At 40.6% G+C, this 20,030-nt stretch overlaps 1 protein-coding gene across 5 annotated transcripts in view; it reads right to left on the bottom strand.

Annotated features, from left to right (window-relative positions):
* Positions 1-20,030, bottom strand: part of cpeb3 (cytoplasmic polyadenylation element binding protein 3) — a 108,319-nt gene that overhangs the window by 9,746 nt on the left and 78,543 nt on the right. For all 5 annotated transcript variants that reach the window (XM_059947597.1, XM_059947601.1, XM_059947600.1 and 2 more), the window contains one exon: positions 14,437-14,618. In XM_059947597.1, the coding sequence (XP_059803580.1) occupies positions 14,437-14,618 (182 nt within the window). The remainder of the gene's footprint in view (positions 1-14,436; positions 14,619-20,030) is intronic.

Genomic DNA, 20,030 nt, shown 5'->3' with positions numbered 1-20,030 from the left:
AGATTCACGAGGTTAATTCCTGGGATGTCTTACGCAGAGAGGTTAGAGAGACTGGGCTTGTATACGCTGGAATTAAGGAGATTGAGAGGGGATCTGATTGAAACATATAAGATTATTAAGGGATTGGACAAGATAGAGGCAGGAAATATGTTCCAGATGCTGGGAGAGTCCAGTACCAGAGGATATGGTTTGAGAATAAGGGGTAGGTCATTTAGGATAGAGTTAAGGAAAAACTTCTTCTCCCAGAGAGTTGTGGGGGTCTGGAATGCACTGCCTCGGAAGGTAGTGGAGGCCAATTCTCTGGATGCTTTCAAGAAGGAGCTAGATAGGTATCTTATGGATAGGGGAATCAAGGGATATGGGGACAAGGCAGGAACCGGGTATTGATAGTAGTTGATCAGCCATGATCTCAAAATGGCGGTGCAGGCTCAAAGGGCCGAATGGTCTACTTCTGCACCTATTGTCTATTGCAACGATGCAAAAGTTGCTGGATAAGGTGTAAGTGGGAAGAAGTCGACTGATATTTGGAAACTTGACTTTTTAAAGCATCATTTAGCAAGCTATGCTGTCTGTCTCTGGCACCAACTACTGTATAAAGGGAAGCTACAGTGTATTCTTCTAGGTTGATTAAACACTGCCAGAGTCATTCTCACCTATCTGTCTGCAGTAAGCAAGATTTCCTCTGGTGGTCTCACTTCAAAGGTCCCCCTTATCGAGGTTTGACCACACACCACACAGTCAACCTCATCTGCAGGTTGCCTTTAACCCTTGCCGTACCAAAGTTTCCACATAGGGAGGTTGTTGCACAGACAGCCACCATACATTTCTTAACATATCAGGGTCAGGGTCCAGTGGTATGCAATGCAAGACGACTGGGGACTTATCACGGCTGCAGTCTTCCTCCGTCTTCCCTGTCATTGTGATGTGTCATCATCTTCTGCCAACTCTGCCTTGGAAGTCTTGGTGGGATTGCTCTGTCTGGATCGTCCCCCTTGACCTTACTGTCCTGGGTGACCTTACCAGGAGATAAACTTCAGACAGCACCACTCTTGGAACCTTGGGGACTCTCAAGCCTCTCCACCATGATGATCCTTCGAGAAGCCCTCACTAATTAAGTAAAAGGAGAAGGCTTTGAAATGTTCCCAATCCTCAGGCTTATTGCTCATTTGACAACTGTTCTGAGTTCAACAAAGTGGATCAAGAAGCTGTTAAGAGAAGAAAGTAATCATACAAAGAACAGACAAAGTTTACATAGGAGAGTACATGTGAAAAAAAAACTTAGAAAAAGCAAATTCAGGCTATTATACATAGAGACTGAAATAAATATATTGAATTAAAACATTTAAAAAATAAAAATAAGAGAGATTATTTTTTGCCGATTTTCCCAAAAACACAAATCAGAGCAACTCCTGGAAGTAAAGGAGATCAGGAGGTGTTGGAGCAAACGAGGAGTTGAATGAAAATGACAACAACAAAAGTACTGGTGTCAGTAATACTAATTACGCAACCCAGATCAATGACAGAAAATCAGCAAGTTCCAGGAACCAGATAACCTGCATTCCAAATAGTTTTAGGAGAAGTGACTATGGTAACTGGTTCAGGATCAATAGTTGTCCTGGTTCACATTGTGCAAAGATCTATTGATTTAAAGCTAGCCAATCTATTCAAGGAAGGAAGGGGTGAGAACACAAAGACTTACAGGACAGCTAGCCAACATCAGCAGTGGGGCAATTGTTTGAATCTTCTATTAAGGAAGTGGTAGACAAGCAGAAAAACACAAAAAGGGATGGGCAGAATCAAAAGGAATTTATGAAAGGGAAATCATGTTGGAAAATGACCTAGTCTTTTTAGCAACTATCAAAGCAGATAAAAGGTGATAGTGGGTGCTATAGAAACAAGAGACTCTGCAGATCTAGAGCAACATATACAAAACACTAAAGGAACTCAGCAGGTCAAGCAGCACCCATGGAAATTATTTTGGCCCAAGACCCTTTATCAGGACTAGAAAGAAGGGGAAAGATGCCAGAGTAAGGTGAGGGGAAGGGAAGGAATACTATCTAGAATGGTTGAGGGGAGGGGGGATGAAGTAAGAAGCCAGGAGGTGATGTGTAAAGGGCTGGAGATGAAGGAATCTGATAGGGGAGTAGAGCGGACCATGGGAGAAAGGAAAGGAGCGTCACCAGTAGAGGTGATAGGCAGGTAAGGAGAAGAGGTAAGAGTGGAGAATTGAGGAAGAGAGAAGGGGGAGGGGGGAATTACTGGACATTGGAGAAATCAATGTCTATGCTATCAAGGTTGGAGGTTAGCCAGATGGAATATGAGGTGTTGCTCCTCCATCCTGAGAGTGGCCTCATTGTGGCAGTAGAGGTGGCCAGAGACTGACACATCAGAATTGGAATGGGGATAGGAATTAAAATGATAAGTCCTGCTTTGAGTGTGTACAGCCAAAGTGTTCAAAAAAGCGATCCCCCGATCTACATCAGATCTCACCAGCATAGAGTTGGCTGCATCAGGAGCACCAGTGGCAGTAGAAGACCCCAGAATTTTGCAGATGAGGGTTAAACCTCAAATCCTTTTGATCTCCACTACTTTCAATTCGCTGGCCCTGATTACCTCATTTCCATCATGGATGTCCAGTCCCTAAACACACTTCTATCCCCTATTAAGAAGGTCTTAAAGCTCTCCTCTTCTTAATGGACAACAGACCCAACCAGTTCCCCTCCATCAACACCCTTCTCTATTTGACAGAACTGGTTGTCACACACTCAACAATTTCTCTTTCGGTTCCTCCCACATTGTCAAAACTCAATGTGCAGCCATGTGCACTCGCATGGGGCCCCAGCTACACCTGCCCTTTTTGTTGGTGACATAGAGCACCCCATGTTCCAAGCCCTCCCTGTGATAATGCCCCCCCAGCTTTATCTGTGCTACACTCACAACTGCATTGATGCTGCTTTATTCACCCATGCTGAGCTGATCAATTTCATCAATTTTACCTCCAACTTCCACCATGCCCATAAATTCATTTGGTCCATTTCTGACCCCTCTCTTCACTTTCTCATTCTCTCTGTCCCCATCTTTGGAGACAAACTGTTCACTGATATCTTTTATAAATCTACCAACTCCCACTGTTAGCTTGACTACACTTCTGCAAAAATGCCAATTCATTTTCTCAGATCCTTCGTCTCCGCCACTCTGATCCCAAAATGAGGCTTTCCTTTCCAGAACATCAGTGATGTCCTTTTACTTCAAAGAATGGTGTTTCCCTTTCTCCACCTTTGATGCTGCCCTTACCTGCATCTCCCCCATTTCCTAGACATCCCCACTGACCCCATCTTCCCGCCATTTGAACAGGGATAGAGTTCCTCTTGTCCTCACCTACCAGCCCATGAGCCTCTGCATCCAGCACATCATTCTCCACAGCTTCTGTCATTTTCAATGGGATCCGACCACCAACCACATTCCCCACCCCCCATTCTCCACTTTCCAAAGGGATCATTCCCTCCATGACTTTCTTGTCTATTTGTTTCTCCACACTAATCTCCTTCCTGGCACATATCCCTGCAAGCAACAGAAATGCTGCACGTCCCATTCACTTCCTTCCTCACCTCCATTCAGGGTACCGAACTCACCTTTCAGGTGAAGCAACACTTCACTAGTGAATCTGTTGGGGTCGTCTACTGTATCTGATTCCACCGATGTGGCCACTCTACAATGGTGAGACCCAATGTAGATTGGAGGGCCGCTCTGTCGAACACCTTCATTCCATGTTCTAAGGTGCACAGTGAAGGATTTCCTGATGGCCAATTGTTTTAAGTCAAATCCCCATTCCCATTCCAACACGTTGATCCACGGTCTCCTCTACTGCCACGATGAGGCCACTCTCAGGTTGGAGGAGAAATACCTCATATTCTATCTGGCTAGCCTCCAATCTAATGGGATGAACATAGATTTCTCCAATTTCTGGTAATTTTCCCCTCCTCTTCTTCTTCAATTCCCCACTCTGACCACCTTCTTACCTCTTGTCCTCGCCTACCTATCGCACCTCCCTCTCCCATGGTCCACCAGCCCTTTACGTTTTCACTATCACCTCAGTTTCTTCATCCCCCTCTCCCCTCCTCAGCCACCTGGCTTCACCTATCATCTTCCAGCTTGTAGTCCTTCCACCCTCCCACCTTCTTATTCTGCCTTCTTTGCCCTTCCTTACTCGGGACTGGGAGCAATATATTGGCTCAGTCAAAAGAAACATGATGAGTTGAATGGTCATTTTGGGTGGGAGCTATGGGAAGTTGGATGTACTCCCAAACAGTTCACAATCTGTTTCCTGTAAGAGAAAATAAACTAGTTTGCTGAGGACACACAAGCGGGTGACATGGAGCATGCAAAGACGACACAAGGACGTGGTAAAAGATTGGAGGAGGTCATAGGAATATAACTGGAAAAAAGATTAAGTCATGGTAAAAAAAAACAAACCTGGAAATGTGGAATATTTTTCGCCTAGTGAAAAATGAAAGGATTCTTTATTCACGGACAGATGGGTGTCCTTGTATACCAATCACGGAAAGTAGATGTTCCAGTACAACAAACAATTACAAAGTTTGCTGGTCTTTGTTGTGAGAGAATTTGAATACAAGCGTAAAGATATGATGTTGCAATTTGATTGAGTATCAAATGGCCTTCAAACTACATGTGTGGCCTTCCCACGGCTGGGGTGTGCAAAAAAATCAGGGATTGGCCTTAAAGTAAAGTCAGCCATTCTTTGAAATGTTTGAAATTTTCTGCCTAAGAGAAATGCAGAGGTTCAGTCATCAAACATGGGCCAGCTAGGGATTAAATACAAAAGGAATCAAGGGGTACAGGGTTGGTATAGGAAAGGGGCGGTGTGGCAAAAGGTCAGCCATGATTTTATTGAATAATGCAGCAGACACGAGGAGACAAATGGCTTAGTGTTATTGTATTTCTCACGTCCTTGAAAGTGTGAATGCAAGGGTGAGAGAAGCAAATGCTAGCTGTTAGGAATTTATTATCTGATCTAGTCCATCAATCATCCGACATTGGTAGAGCGTATTCTAGAGTTAGGGTATATAGCAAATATTAACTTCACCAGCAACCAATCTTCACTAGACCATAAAATATAGGAGCTGAATTAGGCCATTTGGCCCATTGAGTCCATTTAGGCCCATTTTATTATGTCTGATCACGTTTTCCTCTCGGCCCTAATCTCCTGCCTTCTCCCCCTATCCCATCAAGAATCTATCAACCTCTGCCTTAAATATGCATAAAGACTTGGCCTTCCCAGCCGCCTGTGGCAAAGAATTCCACAGATTCACCACTTTTCAGATCTGAATGTGGTTTTCAGATTGAATATAAAACACAGCTCAGAACAATTAGACCTCAGATGTTGGCATATGCAAGATTGCAGATGGAGTCAGTGGGGATTAACATTCATTTTGGGTGTCTGGAGCGAGGGTGCAAAGGAATTTGAAAACTATGTGTAATTCAAAGGAAGCATTGGAGATACACTGTAACTATAGAATTGTCCTGCTGTTACCTTTGATCTTTAGCATATAAAAATGTCAAGTAATCTTGGATTGAGCATGCCTCTTCTTCAGAAGACTTCTCAATATGATGTCCATTGCTCATTTTGCAGAATAAGACACTTCTATCTCCACTAGCTTCTTTGTGTCCCCAGGACTTTGTTCACAATTGCAACAGACATGAGAGAGCTAAAGCTACAGAAATAATCTGGGAGGAGAGTAATGATGACTTTCCAATCTGTCATTACCAAAAATGCACAATGCCTTCAACAACCTAATTGCACTGTAACAGACAGGGTAGATCCCTGCAAAAGCGAATACCTTTTAATGTGTCAAATGTGAAAGAACTTCAGAGGAAGTCATTGAAATAGTCACACACAAATGGTCAGGAAGATTCTATGGAGGGAAATACACATCAATATTTGAACAGTAAGATTAATATTACCCACCATAAGTGTTGCCTCCAGCATTTTGTGTGTGTTGCTGAAGATTTCCAGCATCTGCAGAATATTCACACCACAGGACTAATGATTGGTAGTTAATAACATCAGTCAAACTCAGTCAACTCATTTTTCATTATTAATTGTTGTTGTGTTTGTTATTTCAGGACTGCTAATATAGACATGATGCATTTTCTGATTTCCTCTTTGATGATTAGGCAATGAAACTGTCTTAGTCACATAATATTTATTAGTCCATCATAAAACGATTAGGTCCACTCTTAATTCAATTTGTGATGGTAGATGTAAGATGATTTAAACCCAATACAATTTAGGCATTTAATAAGCACAAGAAGTGAACAGCAAACCTCCAGATGCTTCTCTGATTTGCTGTGAAGTTAAATGGGTTAAAGATCTATCTGGTACCTTTTAATTAATATGTCCTGCAATACTTAAGTGTTTGTAATCGCATGGTTTGAGCATTCCTATAAGCAGATGGATATTCTTAGTAATATCCACAATTGGTTAATCAGTAAGAATCGCACGTTGTGAATTGCAACAAAACTCTAGCACTTTTATTCATTTTAGAAGTATTTTTCATTGTTTTAAAACATTATGAGAAGCAAAGCATAAAGGAATGAGAAATGTTAAATCTAACAAGTTTCAACAGTTACTTAATGATAACAACATACTATTTGTTAGAGGTTAGACCTTAAGACATTGGAGCAGAAATAGGCCATTCGGCCCATCAAATCTGCTCCACCATTCAATCATGGGCTGATCCAATTCTTCCAGTCATCCCCATTCCCCTGCCTTCTCCCCATACCCTTTGATGTCCCGGCTAATCAAGAACCTATCTCTGCCTTAAATGCACCCAATGACTTGGCCTCCACAGCCACTCGTGGCAACAAATTCCACAGACTTACCACCCTCTGACTAAAGTAATTTCTCCACATCTCCGTTCTAAAAGGATGTCCTTCAATCCTGAAGTTGTGTTACCAGCTGATTTTGTTACCAGCAGATCCCATAAACCTATTAATTATATCAGAATAAATAGGAGCGTGAATTCTTACATACCACATCAAAAAAAATCCCTAAGTTCAACTCAACTATCACAATGCTTTAAAAGAGATAATTTTACTATTGATTGTGTATTACAAAACAAAAAGCTAGAAAATATTTTATGAAATCCCACTGCAATCAGAAAGAAGCTTGCAATGGTTTTCTGACAAAGGTGCACTTGGTAAGTGGGAGGCCTTCAAAAGCGAATTTTTGAGAGTACAAAGCCTGTCAGAATAAAAGGCACAGACAACAGTTTTAGGGAACCTTGTTTCTCAAGAGATATTGAGGTCCCCGTTAAGAAAAAAAAAGGAATTGCACGGCAGGTAAAGGCAGGCGGGAACAAAATGAGGTACTTGAGATGTATAAGAAATGCAAGAGAACACTTAAAGAAAACAGGAGGGCTATAAGAAGGCATGTTGTTGCTGTAACAGAAAAGATGAAGGAGAACGCTAGGGGCTCCTACATACATATATATATATATATGTTATGAGCTAAAGGATTGCAAGGGACAAAATTAGTCCTCTGGAAGATCAGAATGGTAACCTAAGCATGGAGCCAAAAGAGATGGAGTTCTTAAATGGGATTTTTTTGCATCTGGCTTTACTCGGGAGAAGGTCAGAGTACATAGAAGTGAGGCAAAGCAGTAGCAAGATCATGGACCCTATACAGATTAAGGAGGAGGATGTGTACAAATCCCCAGGGCCTGACAAGATGCTCCCTTGGACTTTGTGGGAGGCAAGTGCAGAAATTCCAGGGACCCAAGCATATTTAAATCATCCTTAGTGACAGGTAAAGTACCAGAGAATTGGAGGATAGCTAACATTGTTCTAGTGTTTAAGAAAGGCTCTAAGAATAAGCTAGTAAACTAAAGGCTGGTGAGCCTGACATCAGTAGTGGGAAAGTTATTGGAAGGTATTCTTTTGGACAGACAGGGAGAGTCAGCATGGCTTTCTGCTTGGTAGGTCATGTCTAACCAATGTTATGGACATTTTTGAGCAAGTTTCCAAGGGAAGTAGATGAAGGCAAGGCAATGAATGTTGTCTACATGGACTTCAGCAAGGCATTTGATAAGGTCCCACATGGGAGTTTGGTCAAGAAGGTTCAATCGTTTGGCATTTAAGATGAGATAGCAAATTTGATTAGACATTGGCTTTGTGGGAAAAGCGAGAGAGTGGTAATAGATGGTGGCCAGTAACTAGTAGAGTGCTGCAGGGATCAGTGCTGGGTTCATTGTTGTTTGTCATCTTTATCAATGATCTGGATGATAACATGGTTAACTGGATCAGCAAATTTGCGGATGACACCAAGATTGGGGGGGGGGGGCAGTGGGCAGTGAGGAAGACCATCAAAGCTTGCAGTGGAATCCGGACCAACTGGAATAATGGGCTGAAAAATGGCAGATGGAATTTAACGTAGACAAGTGTGAGATGTTGCACTTTGGGAGGACCAACCAGGGTGGTTCTTAATACAGTAGAGTACTGTGGAGTGTGGTAGAGCAAAGGGATCTGGGAATACAGGTCCATAATTCATTGAAAGTGGACCACAGGCAGACAGAAGTAAAGAAAGTTCTGACACAATGGCCTTCATAAATCAAAGTATTGAGTACAGGAGATGGGATGTTATGCTGAAGTTGTATAAAACATTGTTGAAGGTTAATTTGGAGTATTGTGTGCAGCTTTGGTCACCTAGCTACAAGAGTGATGTAAATAAAATATATAAGGATGTTGCCAGGTCTGGAGGACCTGAGTTATAAGGAAAGATTGAACAGGTTAGGACTTTATTCCCTAGAATGTAGAAGATCGAGGGGAGGTTTGGTAGAGGCATACAAAATTATGAGGGGTATAGATAGGGTAAATGCAAGCAGTTTTTTTACCCCAGAGGTTGGCTGAGACAACTACATCTCATGAGTTAAAGGTGTAAGGTGAAAGGTTTAAGGAGAACATGAGGGGAACTTCTTCACTCAGAGGGTGGTGAGAGTGTGGAATGAGCTGCCTGTGCAAGTGGAGGATACAACTTTGATTTCAACATTTAAGAGAAATGTGTTTAGGTACACAGATGTGAGGTGTATCTAAGGCAATGATCTGGGTGCAGGTCGATGAGACTAGGCAACGTAAATGTTTCAGAATGGGCTGGATGGGCCAAAGGGCCTGTGATTGTGCTGCAGGTTTTCTATGACTCTATGCAATAGGGTATTCACACAGTATAATCACAAACACAAGGAAGTCTGCAGATGCTGGAAATCCAAAGCAAAAAACACACAAAATGTTGGAGGAGTTCAACAGGTCAGACAATATCTTTGAAACTGAATAAACAGTCGACGGTTTGGGCCAAAAACACTGTTTATTTATATTCACACAGATGCCCTGAAAATAAAAGCTGCCAATTGGAAATTGCATTTCCTGAGTCACACACAGTTCTATAAACTGCACAATGCTCCAAATCTGCAATATTACTTAGTCACTTTTGGCTGAAACATCCAAATCAAGAAAAGCTGTCAAGAATTCTGACTACATTTTTGTCACAAATTCATTTCGAACAGAATAATTTTCTCAAAATTATTTGCTGCATCTATACATAATAGCAAACAAACTACTCCTTCTCAGCCTGTAAGATCTTGCCCATCACCTCTCCAGCAAGATTGTTAATCAGTGCCAAGCATGTACAAAAATTATCTGATACTCCCAATGTTTCCCAATGAATTACTGAAATAGTTACCATACCATCTCTCCTGATACATTTTGTTTGACTTCTTTTAAAATGGAAACAAAATATTGTCATCTACAATAAGCTGCCTGAAGGAAGTATTTTAAACAAAAGCAGTACAGCTTGAATTTACCTGTATTAGCCACGGTACAAAACACCGTATAGTTCCTAGAAATTCAATCACATTGCTGGTTTTTTTTCCAGAACCGTACAATTGAAAATTAGTCTCCCTATGCAACACAACTCTGAGTGTGAAACATGATAATAACGATTTCCAGTTTTTTTATATATATATAATTAACCTGAAAATTCAACCAGATAGCTTCAGGAACGAGGCAGAATTTGGGCAGCAGGAAGAGCACACAAGATCATGTCCTTCCCCCTACAAATCTGTGTTGTGGAGCACAATGTTGGAAGTAACACCAAGTTTCCCCAGGTGTGGTCAACTCTCTCGTCCCTGATTACACTGCACCTGGATCCCTATCCTCAAACGTGATTCCTGATACCCCTGCCCCAACAACCGGTGATGTTGCCCCAACTTCTGAACACATCTTGGGGATCTATCCAGGCTCCCAGTGGAGACCTTGATCTCCAGCACAACACTTCTATCCATTTCCTCACTGCTGCCCTGAAAACTCAAACACAATCCTGGACTGCACTCCATGGCCTTTGGCTAATCATTATCTGTTGCTCATGCAGCTCTCGCTGTCTTCCAAACCCGCAATCCAAGGTACGAGGTCAGATACTTCTCTCCAAGCGTCCACCCCAATTCTTCTTGCATCCCACCACAAGGCATAGACTCCAATCCCTGCTTCCCAGCCCAGCCACCCAACAAACAGACTAATCCTTCCCAACTTTAACCCTTTCTAACCACAGCATGGACCTCATCCCTCTCCTAACCCAACCACTCTTCCCCTTTAACCTACCCAATGATGAGGTACCGATCCCTCTCTATCATCCCAAACCATCACAACCTCGTCTCTTACCCTACCCAAGTACACTAGAAATTTTAGGCTGATCTATTCCAGCGATCATTACAAATGCCTCTTACCCCCATCACCAAAAAGGAATACTTAAATGGCAACATTTCTACAAATCAAAGCAGAAGAAAATTTGACTAAGTAGGTAGAGATGGCAAAAGAACCAAGATTAAAGTACAAATCTGTATAAAACAAACAAAATATTGAACAAAATGCAGGACCAAGTCGAAGGTCATTTATCACAATTACAATACTCCCCGTGTACTGGTCACAGCTCAACCACCACATACATTCCTGATCACTGAAAGTGAAGAGAATTATCTAGACAACAGTACAGAGAGGCATCATGTAATGGGATGTGAATTGCAGGGAAATGTCCATCAAACACGGACACACGTTTAAAAATAAACTCGGAGGAATGTAGGGCAGTAACTTAAATAGAAAATGTTCATCTTTAGCACCATTCAAGTCATTAAGTGCAAGTACAAAGAAGTAGAAACTGACAAAATTGGGGGGAAAATCTGGGACAAATGCAAGGAGAAACTTAATTCAAACTTAATTCAAGCAGAGTAATTAATACATGATAATGTCTGCCAAACAGAGTGCCAGACAGCCAAAAGCTCTGATACCAAAAGGCAGGGAAAGATCACTAGTTCCCATAGAAGAAAGGCAGAGCAGTAAATTCTGAATATGGGTCAAAATTCAGGGGCCATGGATTTAGAGAAATTGGCAGAAGTAGCAGAGGGCAAATGATGATTTTTTTTCAACCAGAGGGTGGGAGGAGTCTGGAATTCACTGCCTAAGAGGGTTGAAGGTCATGTTTAAACTGAACTTGGAAAGCAGAGACCTACAGTCTTACAGACTTGATACTGAAAGGTGGGATTTAGGAAGGAGTCCTTAGTAATTGCCATGCGCTTAATGGGCCAAATAGCCTTCTGTATTATAAACTTTCCAAATCATCACGTTATTGCTTATGTGTGCAAACAGTTTATCTCCTAATGTATGCAACCTTTTTCCCCAGGAAGAACTGGGTGACATAGCTTTAAGGTGAGAGGGGAGAGATCTAATAGGAATCTAAGGGCAACTTTTTCAATCAGGGGATGGCCAGTATATGAAATGAGCTGCCTGTGCAGAGGTTCCCGATCTTTTTTTATGCCATGGAGCTTTACCATTAACCGAGAGGTCCATGGACGTCAGGTTGGGAACCCTTGTGCTTGAAGAAGTAGTTGAGGCTAGAGGAAGTACTTAAACGAGTACGTGGACAGGAAGATTTAGAGCAGGGGCTCCCAACATAGGGTCCACAGATCCCTCAGTTAATGGTAGGGGTCCATGACATAAAAGAAAAAGGTTGGGAACCCCTGTTTTAGAAGAATGTGGGCCAAACAGGAGCAAATGGATGGGAATAGTGGTCATTGTGGATCAGATGGGCTGAAGGACCTTTCTGAGTCTCTGACTCTCTACATGCATGCAAAATATTCACTCTATTTCAAATTAATTTTATAATTCTAAGATTTGTGATATTTTGTGGCATATATTGAACTGAGCATTTGGAAAATTAAGTAGCAAAAATTAACACACCCCAGAAATAACAGCTATTTTATCCTACTATAAGCAATCGATACACTCTCTTTCTCAATAAACCACTGCACCATCCTCTGACCTGCCTTATATGTTGTGATTTTGATCAACAGTGACTTCTTGTGTGCCATTGATATGGGATTTGGTGAATATGTCATTAAACATCAAGGAGCATAATTCAATTTTCCTTTCTGTCAAAGATGGTCATTAGCTGGCAATTATGTGAACTGAACTTTCCTCGCCACTTTCAACCCAGGCCTGAATGTTTTCCTGAGCTAGTGCATGCAGGCAGGAACTGCTGCTTTATCTGAAGCATTGCAAGTGGAATCAGTTGGCAAAAATCCCCACTTCTAAAGTGAGGACATTAGTAAGTGTATTCAGCCCAGGAGACTGCTTCAAGGAAATCCTGCAGTGATGTCCAAGGTAATTGGCCAATGACAACCACAACCATTTTCCTTTGTGTAAATTGCTTCCAGCTATTGGAAAGTATTATTATTATATAGTATTTTATTAAGTTTTACTAGAATTAATTAATGCTACACTTGGTCAAATGTTATTTTAAAGCCAAGGGCAGTCACTCTCATTTACACCAAGAATTCAACTCTTCGGTTACTATTTGGATTGGGGCTGTTGATCCAGGCATGGAACATGGGCTGGCCCTGGCAAAATCCAATGAGCACTGATCAGCAGTTTATTCTGTGGCGCAGATACCACAAGTTACCATGATGAATGACAAAACAAAAACACAATATCAGGAGTTTAACGGGACTGAAACTAGTCGCGTGGATTTGTCACATAAGCTGTCTGTTGAGAACAGGAAGGAAGTAGGACTAGGTAACCCATTTTGCTTGGATACTCAATTCTGGATTCAATGTTGCTCCATTATAACAAGTTCAGACAATCAGCTTTTTCCATTAACAACTACTGCAGATCCATATTTTGTTTCCTTTCCTGCTCAATTGCCATTTTGACTTTGTCCTCACCTCATCTCACCAACATTCCATCCTATTATTGGCCTTCCCTTTAGTTTTCTCTTTGTTCACTGCTTTCTCTAATACTTGTTGAAAAGTGGTTGCATTTTTAACACATTCTGATGAAGGACCATCAACACAAATTGTTAAATGTATTTCTCTCTCCACTGATGTCTACTGACCTATTGGATATTTTGGAATATTCAGTTTAAACTTGTGAAAATTACAGAATGACGAAGGCAGAGAATTAAATGATGGATTTCTGTGGCCAGAAGAGAGAAAAACTCAAGTTCAATGTCAGTCAGTCAAGAATGTTCATGAGTAAATGATCAAGTATGCTCATACAGTCCTATTTAAGTTTGGATCAACATGTTAAGGTAACCAAAGCATGTTAATCAATGTGCTGCCAATGGAAAAGCTTTAGTTTATTATTTTTTAATTCATAAATATAGTAAGAACATAAGACCATAGACCAGAGACCATAAGACTAGGAGCAGAATTAGGCCATTCAGCCCATCAAGTCTGCTCCACCATTCCATCATGGCTGACCCCGGATCCCACTCAACCTCATACACATGCTTTCTCACCATATCCTTTGAATGAAGAAAGTGAGAATTTGACCGCAGGTTCACCTGTTGCCCATAAAATGAAAAAAAATGTATCTAAACAATAAAAATGCATCTTGGTTTCACTACAATGTTCAGAGTCTGTTTGCTGAAAGTCAAGGTAAGCGTACAAAGGTTAGCAAAAGTCAGTCAAGATCATAAGGATCCCGATGATCTCTTAGTTACATCATCACATTATAGATGTAGAGCAAACTGAACTCAATGAATTGGTACTGAAGTACTGCGAGACCCTGGAAATTTTCAAGGACATTCCCAAATTTTGTAACTATTAATATTTAATTCAAGTGTGGAATTCTATTCAAAAATACTTGCAAAGTTATTTAGAAGTGCATTGAAAGAAAATATTAAGAAATGTGAGAAGCAGCAGAACCTTTACATGAATTGTTGTGCTACTCATCTATACAGTGGACCATTGAACTGTAAGATATTTACCAGCAGATGCAGTAATATTACACAGTCTCACTGCTCGGAGATCTCTCCCACATCGATAACAATCACAGCAATGAATCAAATATGTCTACAATGAGCAGTTCACTCACCCGTTTATCAATGTCTCCGTGCTGGAGTTGCACAAAGCGAGCACTAATAGCAGCAATGTAACTCTGCTGATTGGAGAAAGCCACTCTACCAGCACCTTTCGGATACTTCAACTCAGGATCTGTGTCAATGCCTGCATAGCAGACCCCTCCATACAACCGATCCATGATCATAGCCAACTCAACTGCAAGAAAACAAAGCCTGTGCTTAGACCACTTCCCCACCATTACAAAAACACTTCCAAATAATGCTGTTTTCTTTGTTCTGATTGACCAACAAATAAATTTGTTGAGGGATACAGTGTGGAGTAGGTCCTACTGGCTCTTTGAGCCACCCCACAACCCAATTTACAATGACCAATTAACCTATCCGGTACGTCTTCAGAGTGCAGGAGGAAACCAGAGCACCTGGAAATACCCCGTAATCCTACGTGGAAGACGTACAGAGACTCCTTACAGAATGGCGCCGGAATTGAACTGCAGAAGAGCCCAAGCTGCAAAAGCATTGCCCTAACTGCTACACTGCCTCTCGAAGTTTGATCCTACGTCCCCACCAAGAGAGGTGGAAATGGGTAAGCAAGCCACCAAGGCTCTGGTGAAGCTGTACTGGCCAATCCCCTGTACCATGGCTGCAACAGATTACATAAACATCGATGAACTCCAATCTTAGCATCGACTTTGGACGATGGGTCATCAATGGCACATGGAGCATTGTCAACAGTTTTGGGCCCCTTATCTCAGAAAGGATGTATTGTCATTGGAGAGAGTCCAGAGAAGGTTGATGAGGATGATTCCGGGAATGAAGGAGTTAACGTATGAGGAGCATTTGACTTATATCTACTGGAATTAAGAATGCTGGGGGATCTCATTGAAACCTACCAAATATTGAGAGGACTAGATAAGGTGCATGCAGAAGAGGTTGTTTCCTATGATGGGGGTATCCAGAACTAGGGGGCACAGCCTCAAAATCGAAGGTCGACCTTTTAGAACAGAAGTAAGGAGGAATTTTTTTTTTAGCCAAAGGGTGGTGAATCTGTGAAATGCTCTGCCACAGACTACAGTGGAGGCCAAGTCCATGCATATATTCAAAACAGAAGTTGATAAATTCATGATTGGTCAGGGTATCAAGGGATACGGTGAGGGAGCAGGTGTACAGGGTTGAATAGAATCTTGGATCAGCCATGGTGGAATGGACTCAATGGGCTGAATGGCCTCATTCTGCTCCTATGTCTTATGGTCTAATGGCCTGTGATCCACTGGGAACTAAGGGCCCAAGAAGAAGAACTACTCTACTACCGTGGCACCCAATCTATAGAATTAAAATTCTCTTCTTTGCTTAATACAGCTAATTATTATTTTGGTTGAATATTTTCTTCCTAATTCTATATTGGATTAATAATCAGTCAAGATATATGCCAAAATGAAATGGAAAAGGTGGTGCAAAGTTGTAAACAACCATTGTTTAAAAAATGTTTGCATACTCCCAAAAAGTTCCATAAAAATTAGCTTTTGAGCACCAAAATTAACAAATCTGAGTTCAAAGCAAAGGGTTTCACATCTCAGACAAGGTTTGCCAGGCCTCATCTCCACGACTCTGCAGTAATGAAACAGAAGCACTATCAACAAAAAAATCTCAAAGTCCAATCCGTAGTCTTGTTTATTCTATGCATTTGCTTTCCCTCAGGACACAAGTTCAGCTGGCTCTATGGAAATAAGATAGTGAGTGGAAAAATATTTGGTTGGGAACCATTATCCACACTGTCCAAACAAGCATCCCAAGTACCACCATGAATAAACAGATGGATATGTCCACAGACTAGACTATTTTCTCTAGTTTCCTGAAGCACACTAATGTCGGCTTTTAATGTTTTAAGATTGGGTAATAGAAGTCAGAAGGAAAGGATATGTAAAAATAATAACCCTGGCTGCTGATCTCTTTCAATTTGGTAAAACAAATGGTACTTGCTTTTAGCAAACATTTATTCTTAATTATAAAAAAAAATTATTCAAGTTAAGCTGTAAGTGTGCATCTTCAGAATACACATCCAATAAGAGATTTTTTTTAAAATTACAAATATATTATTAAGAATATTAATATAAAAGTCTCAGATAAGGTGTAGATGCAGAATTGATATGCTAGTACTTTTCTGTGAAATAAACTCTAAACTTCCTACAGACACATTTGATAACTGGTTTCTAAAACTAGCATATTTATTAATTGATTAAGCAGAACATAGGGAAAATATCAAGGGTTACTTTGCTGAGAATGGAAAACAAAACAAAGATGTTATTTGAATCATTATAAATAACTTGTTTACAGTAGGACGGCATAATCCCATAATCAATTACTTGCTTTCACTTGTCTGTTCACCTTTTAATCACTGCTACAAATAACATAATATGCAATTTTCTGAATAAAGAAAAATCAGTCTGCAAGAATCATTATTTCTCTGCAGAGCGAATTTGGAGCCCATCCAGCCAAGAATCCATTTTTAATGACTTAGTAATGGAAAAGGTCTGCCCAACTGACACTGATGACAGATGTGGGAGTGTCTGCAATCAACAGTTCATTATTTTCATTTCGGGAACTGATTCTGACAATCCCAGCATTTCATTCCACTCTAATCTTCTCTCTTCCAGAGTCCACAAAAACTGTGCCAATCCACCGTTTGCTTGTGTTGAATATAAGATTTGGATCATAAAAGTATCAAGCAGATTCTGTCCACAAACTGCATTTATTTTCATATTAGATTTGTCCATGGCTCTTATAGTTTTGGTTTGAAAGCAAAATGATAATAGACTTGAAAATGTAAGTGGAACAAGCAAAGTATCATTATGAAGTTAACATGGGTGCTAGATTCTCCCACAAAGAATAAATGACACTTTATAATTATCAGCCATTGGTGCCGGACTGTTATTTAGACTCAATGGGCTAAAAAATCTTGTTTCCATCCTGTCTACACATTCTCCTATTAATAATTTCTGAATTTATTACGACTACAAACAGTACTTTCACATTTTAGATTTGCCCAGTAATGTGACAGATATTCACTGTCGTTGGGCCAAGAGGCTTTGCATTCCTGCCCCCACCCCACTTTCAGCTTTCTAAACATGAGCAGTTGTGAGTTCCAAAGATCAAAGTGTTGTTTTTGATTAAGTTAAACTTCTAACCAATATTCTTTGTTTAGCTTCTGGTCATAAATGGGAGACAATCTTCAGTTCTTAAAATGTAAATGGCAGGCAGACTATTTGAAAAGATAACTTTGGAAACAAGCACTGTCTATAGACTTGCTGGCACCACAGCACCTGCCGAAGAGATGCAGTATAGGCCACTGCATTACTTAATTTGGCATGTTTCAAACTAGACAACGCCAGCTAAGTTCTTTAGTTCAAAAGAAGCTTACAGACCAGAATTATATTACCATTTAGCATTATAAATAACTGATTTGTTAATAGTTGGATGACTTGTGTATTCATGGAGTCAGCCACACAGCATTAATTGTGAGTACCTGGGAACTCTGTCTCCAGAAGTTTTTAGAACTTTTGTGTTAAAAGATATCTAAAACCATATAACGTGTGTGAAATCATGCAAGAGGCAAAGAAACAATATCAATTTAGAGAGCAGTCCAGTCTTATTAGGAATGAGATAAAGAACATCAACAAGAATGATAGAAACACAGGGTGAATTATAATCTATTCTTCTGCCTTTGATGTCTGCTACAGACAACTGATTCATCTGTGGCTTGTGGGTTTGTCTTTTTAGCTTACAGGAATTATATGGAAATCCTTTTAGAAATAGTTCATAATTTGGAAGACTTATAAGATAGAAATACTCTGAGAGTTTATTAAGAGCGTTGTTTGGATTTAATATGTATATCACTGAAAATAAATGAACTGTGTTGAAACAACTTTGTTTGCTGGAAGTATCTTCCCTTGGTAGGTGGGGGGGAAGGGACCCATCACTCAAATAGCTGGCCCTGGCAGCTAAACCTGCATGGAGGATAAACAGGGAAGTTAGTCTTCAAAGGCTGGGTAGTTACAGTATAAACTCCTTTTAGTGAGGGTACCTGTGATGATTTACATCAGATGGGGCTTAAGGTCTTTATTTGAGTTTAGAACTTTGTGGTCAGCAAACTCAATACTATCTCAGTAAATCGTTATTGACAGCCTGGTAGTTTTAGTTTTATCATTTCCCTGCTTTCTGTTTTTCCCCTTTTCCCATTCCCAAAGTTCTCCACTTCCATTTCATTCCTATCGACTGCATTCTGTTAACATAAGTATTCTCTGGTGAGCTGCTGGAAAACAGGGGCCTTTACTCATAAAGGGCTGTAAGGAATTACCTGACAATCATAGTCCTGTTAGCCTGGCATCTGTGGAAGGTAAGCTGATGGAAAACATTATGAGGGATAAGATATACCCGTATTTAGAAAGGTGGGGTTGATTACGTGCAGGCAGCATGGCTTCGTGCATGGAAAAGCTTCTCTTAGAAACATGATCTTTTTTATGAAATGACAAGGATGTACGTATGGACGTCAGTAAGGTTTGACATGGCGGGTTAGATCATATGGTATCCAAGGAGAGCTAGCAAACCAGATACAAAATTGGATGAGGGTTAAGAAATGGAGGGTGATGGAGAACGAATGTTTCATGGACTGGAGGCATGTGACTAGTGTGATGCCCCTAAGGCTGGTGCTGGGCCCATTGTTATTTGTCATCTATATTAATCATTTACATGAGAATATATAAGGATTGGTTAGTAAGTTTGCAGTTGACACCAAAATAGATGGTATCATGGACAGTGGAATATCAAGAATTACGGTACGATCTTCACTGGCTTCGGCTGAGGCAAGGCAAATGGAATTTAGTTCAGTTAAGTGTGTAGTATTACATTTTGGAAGGACAAATCAAGGCAGAATTTTTAGGATGAACAGAAGAGCCTTGGGTACTGTTGTTGAACAGAAGGACCTTGAGGGACCTTGAAGTTGAGATACAATTGAAAGGACAGTGAATGCTTTTGGCATCCTGGCTTTCATCAATCAGGCCACTGAACACAGAGGCTGGGAAGCAATAGTGCAATTGTACAAGATGTTGGTGACGCCACACTTGAAGAATTATGTTCAGTTTTCCTCACAATGTCATAGGAAGGATGTGATTAAACTTAAAAGAGTGCAAAAAAGATTTACAAGAATGTTGCCGAAATCTGAGGGCCAGAGTTATTGGGAAAGGTTAGACAGCTGGTCCTATACTCCTTGGAGCATAGGAGACTGAGAGGTATACAAAATCATGAGGGGCAGAGGTAGGATGAGCAGTCATTTTTTCAAGGAAGGGAAATCAAAAACCAGAGTATATAGTTTTAAAGTTAAAGATGAAAGGTTTAATAAGAATTTGAGGGTTTTTTCTTTACACATAATAGAGGGTGCATACATGGAAGCAGCTGCCACAGAAAGTAGTATGGGTCAAATGCATGGGAGTGGGATTAGTTTTCTTTTTGCATACTTATGAACCAATTGGCATTTTCCCATGTTGTACTTGTGACCTTGACTCTTAATAGAACAGGCACTAATATCTAAATCTTATGTCCACAGATATTCTTGAGC

The sequence above is a fragment of the Hypanus sabinus genome, chromosome 22 (assembly GCF_030144855.1).
Source record: "Hypanus sabinus isolate sHypSab1 chromosome 22, sHypSab1.hap1, whole genome shotgun sequence".
Lineage (NCBI taxonomy): Eukaryota > Metazoa > Chordata > Chondrichthyes > Myliobatiformes > Dasyatidae > Hypanus > Hypanus sabinus.
This window is presented reverse-complemented; position numbering and strand designations above follow the sequence as displayed.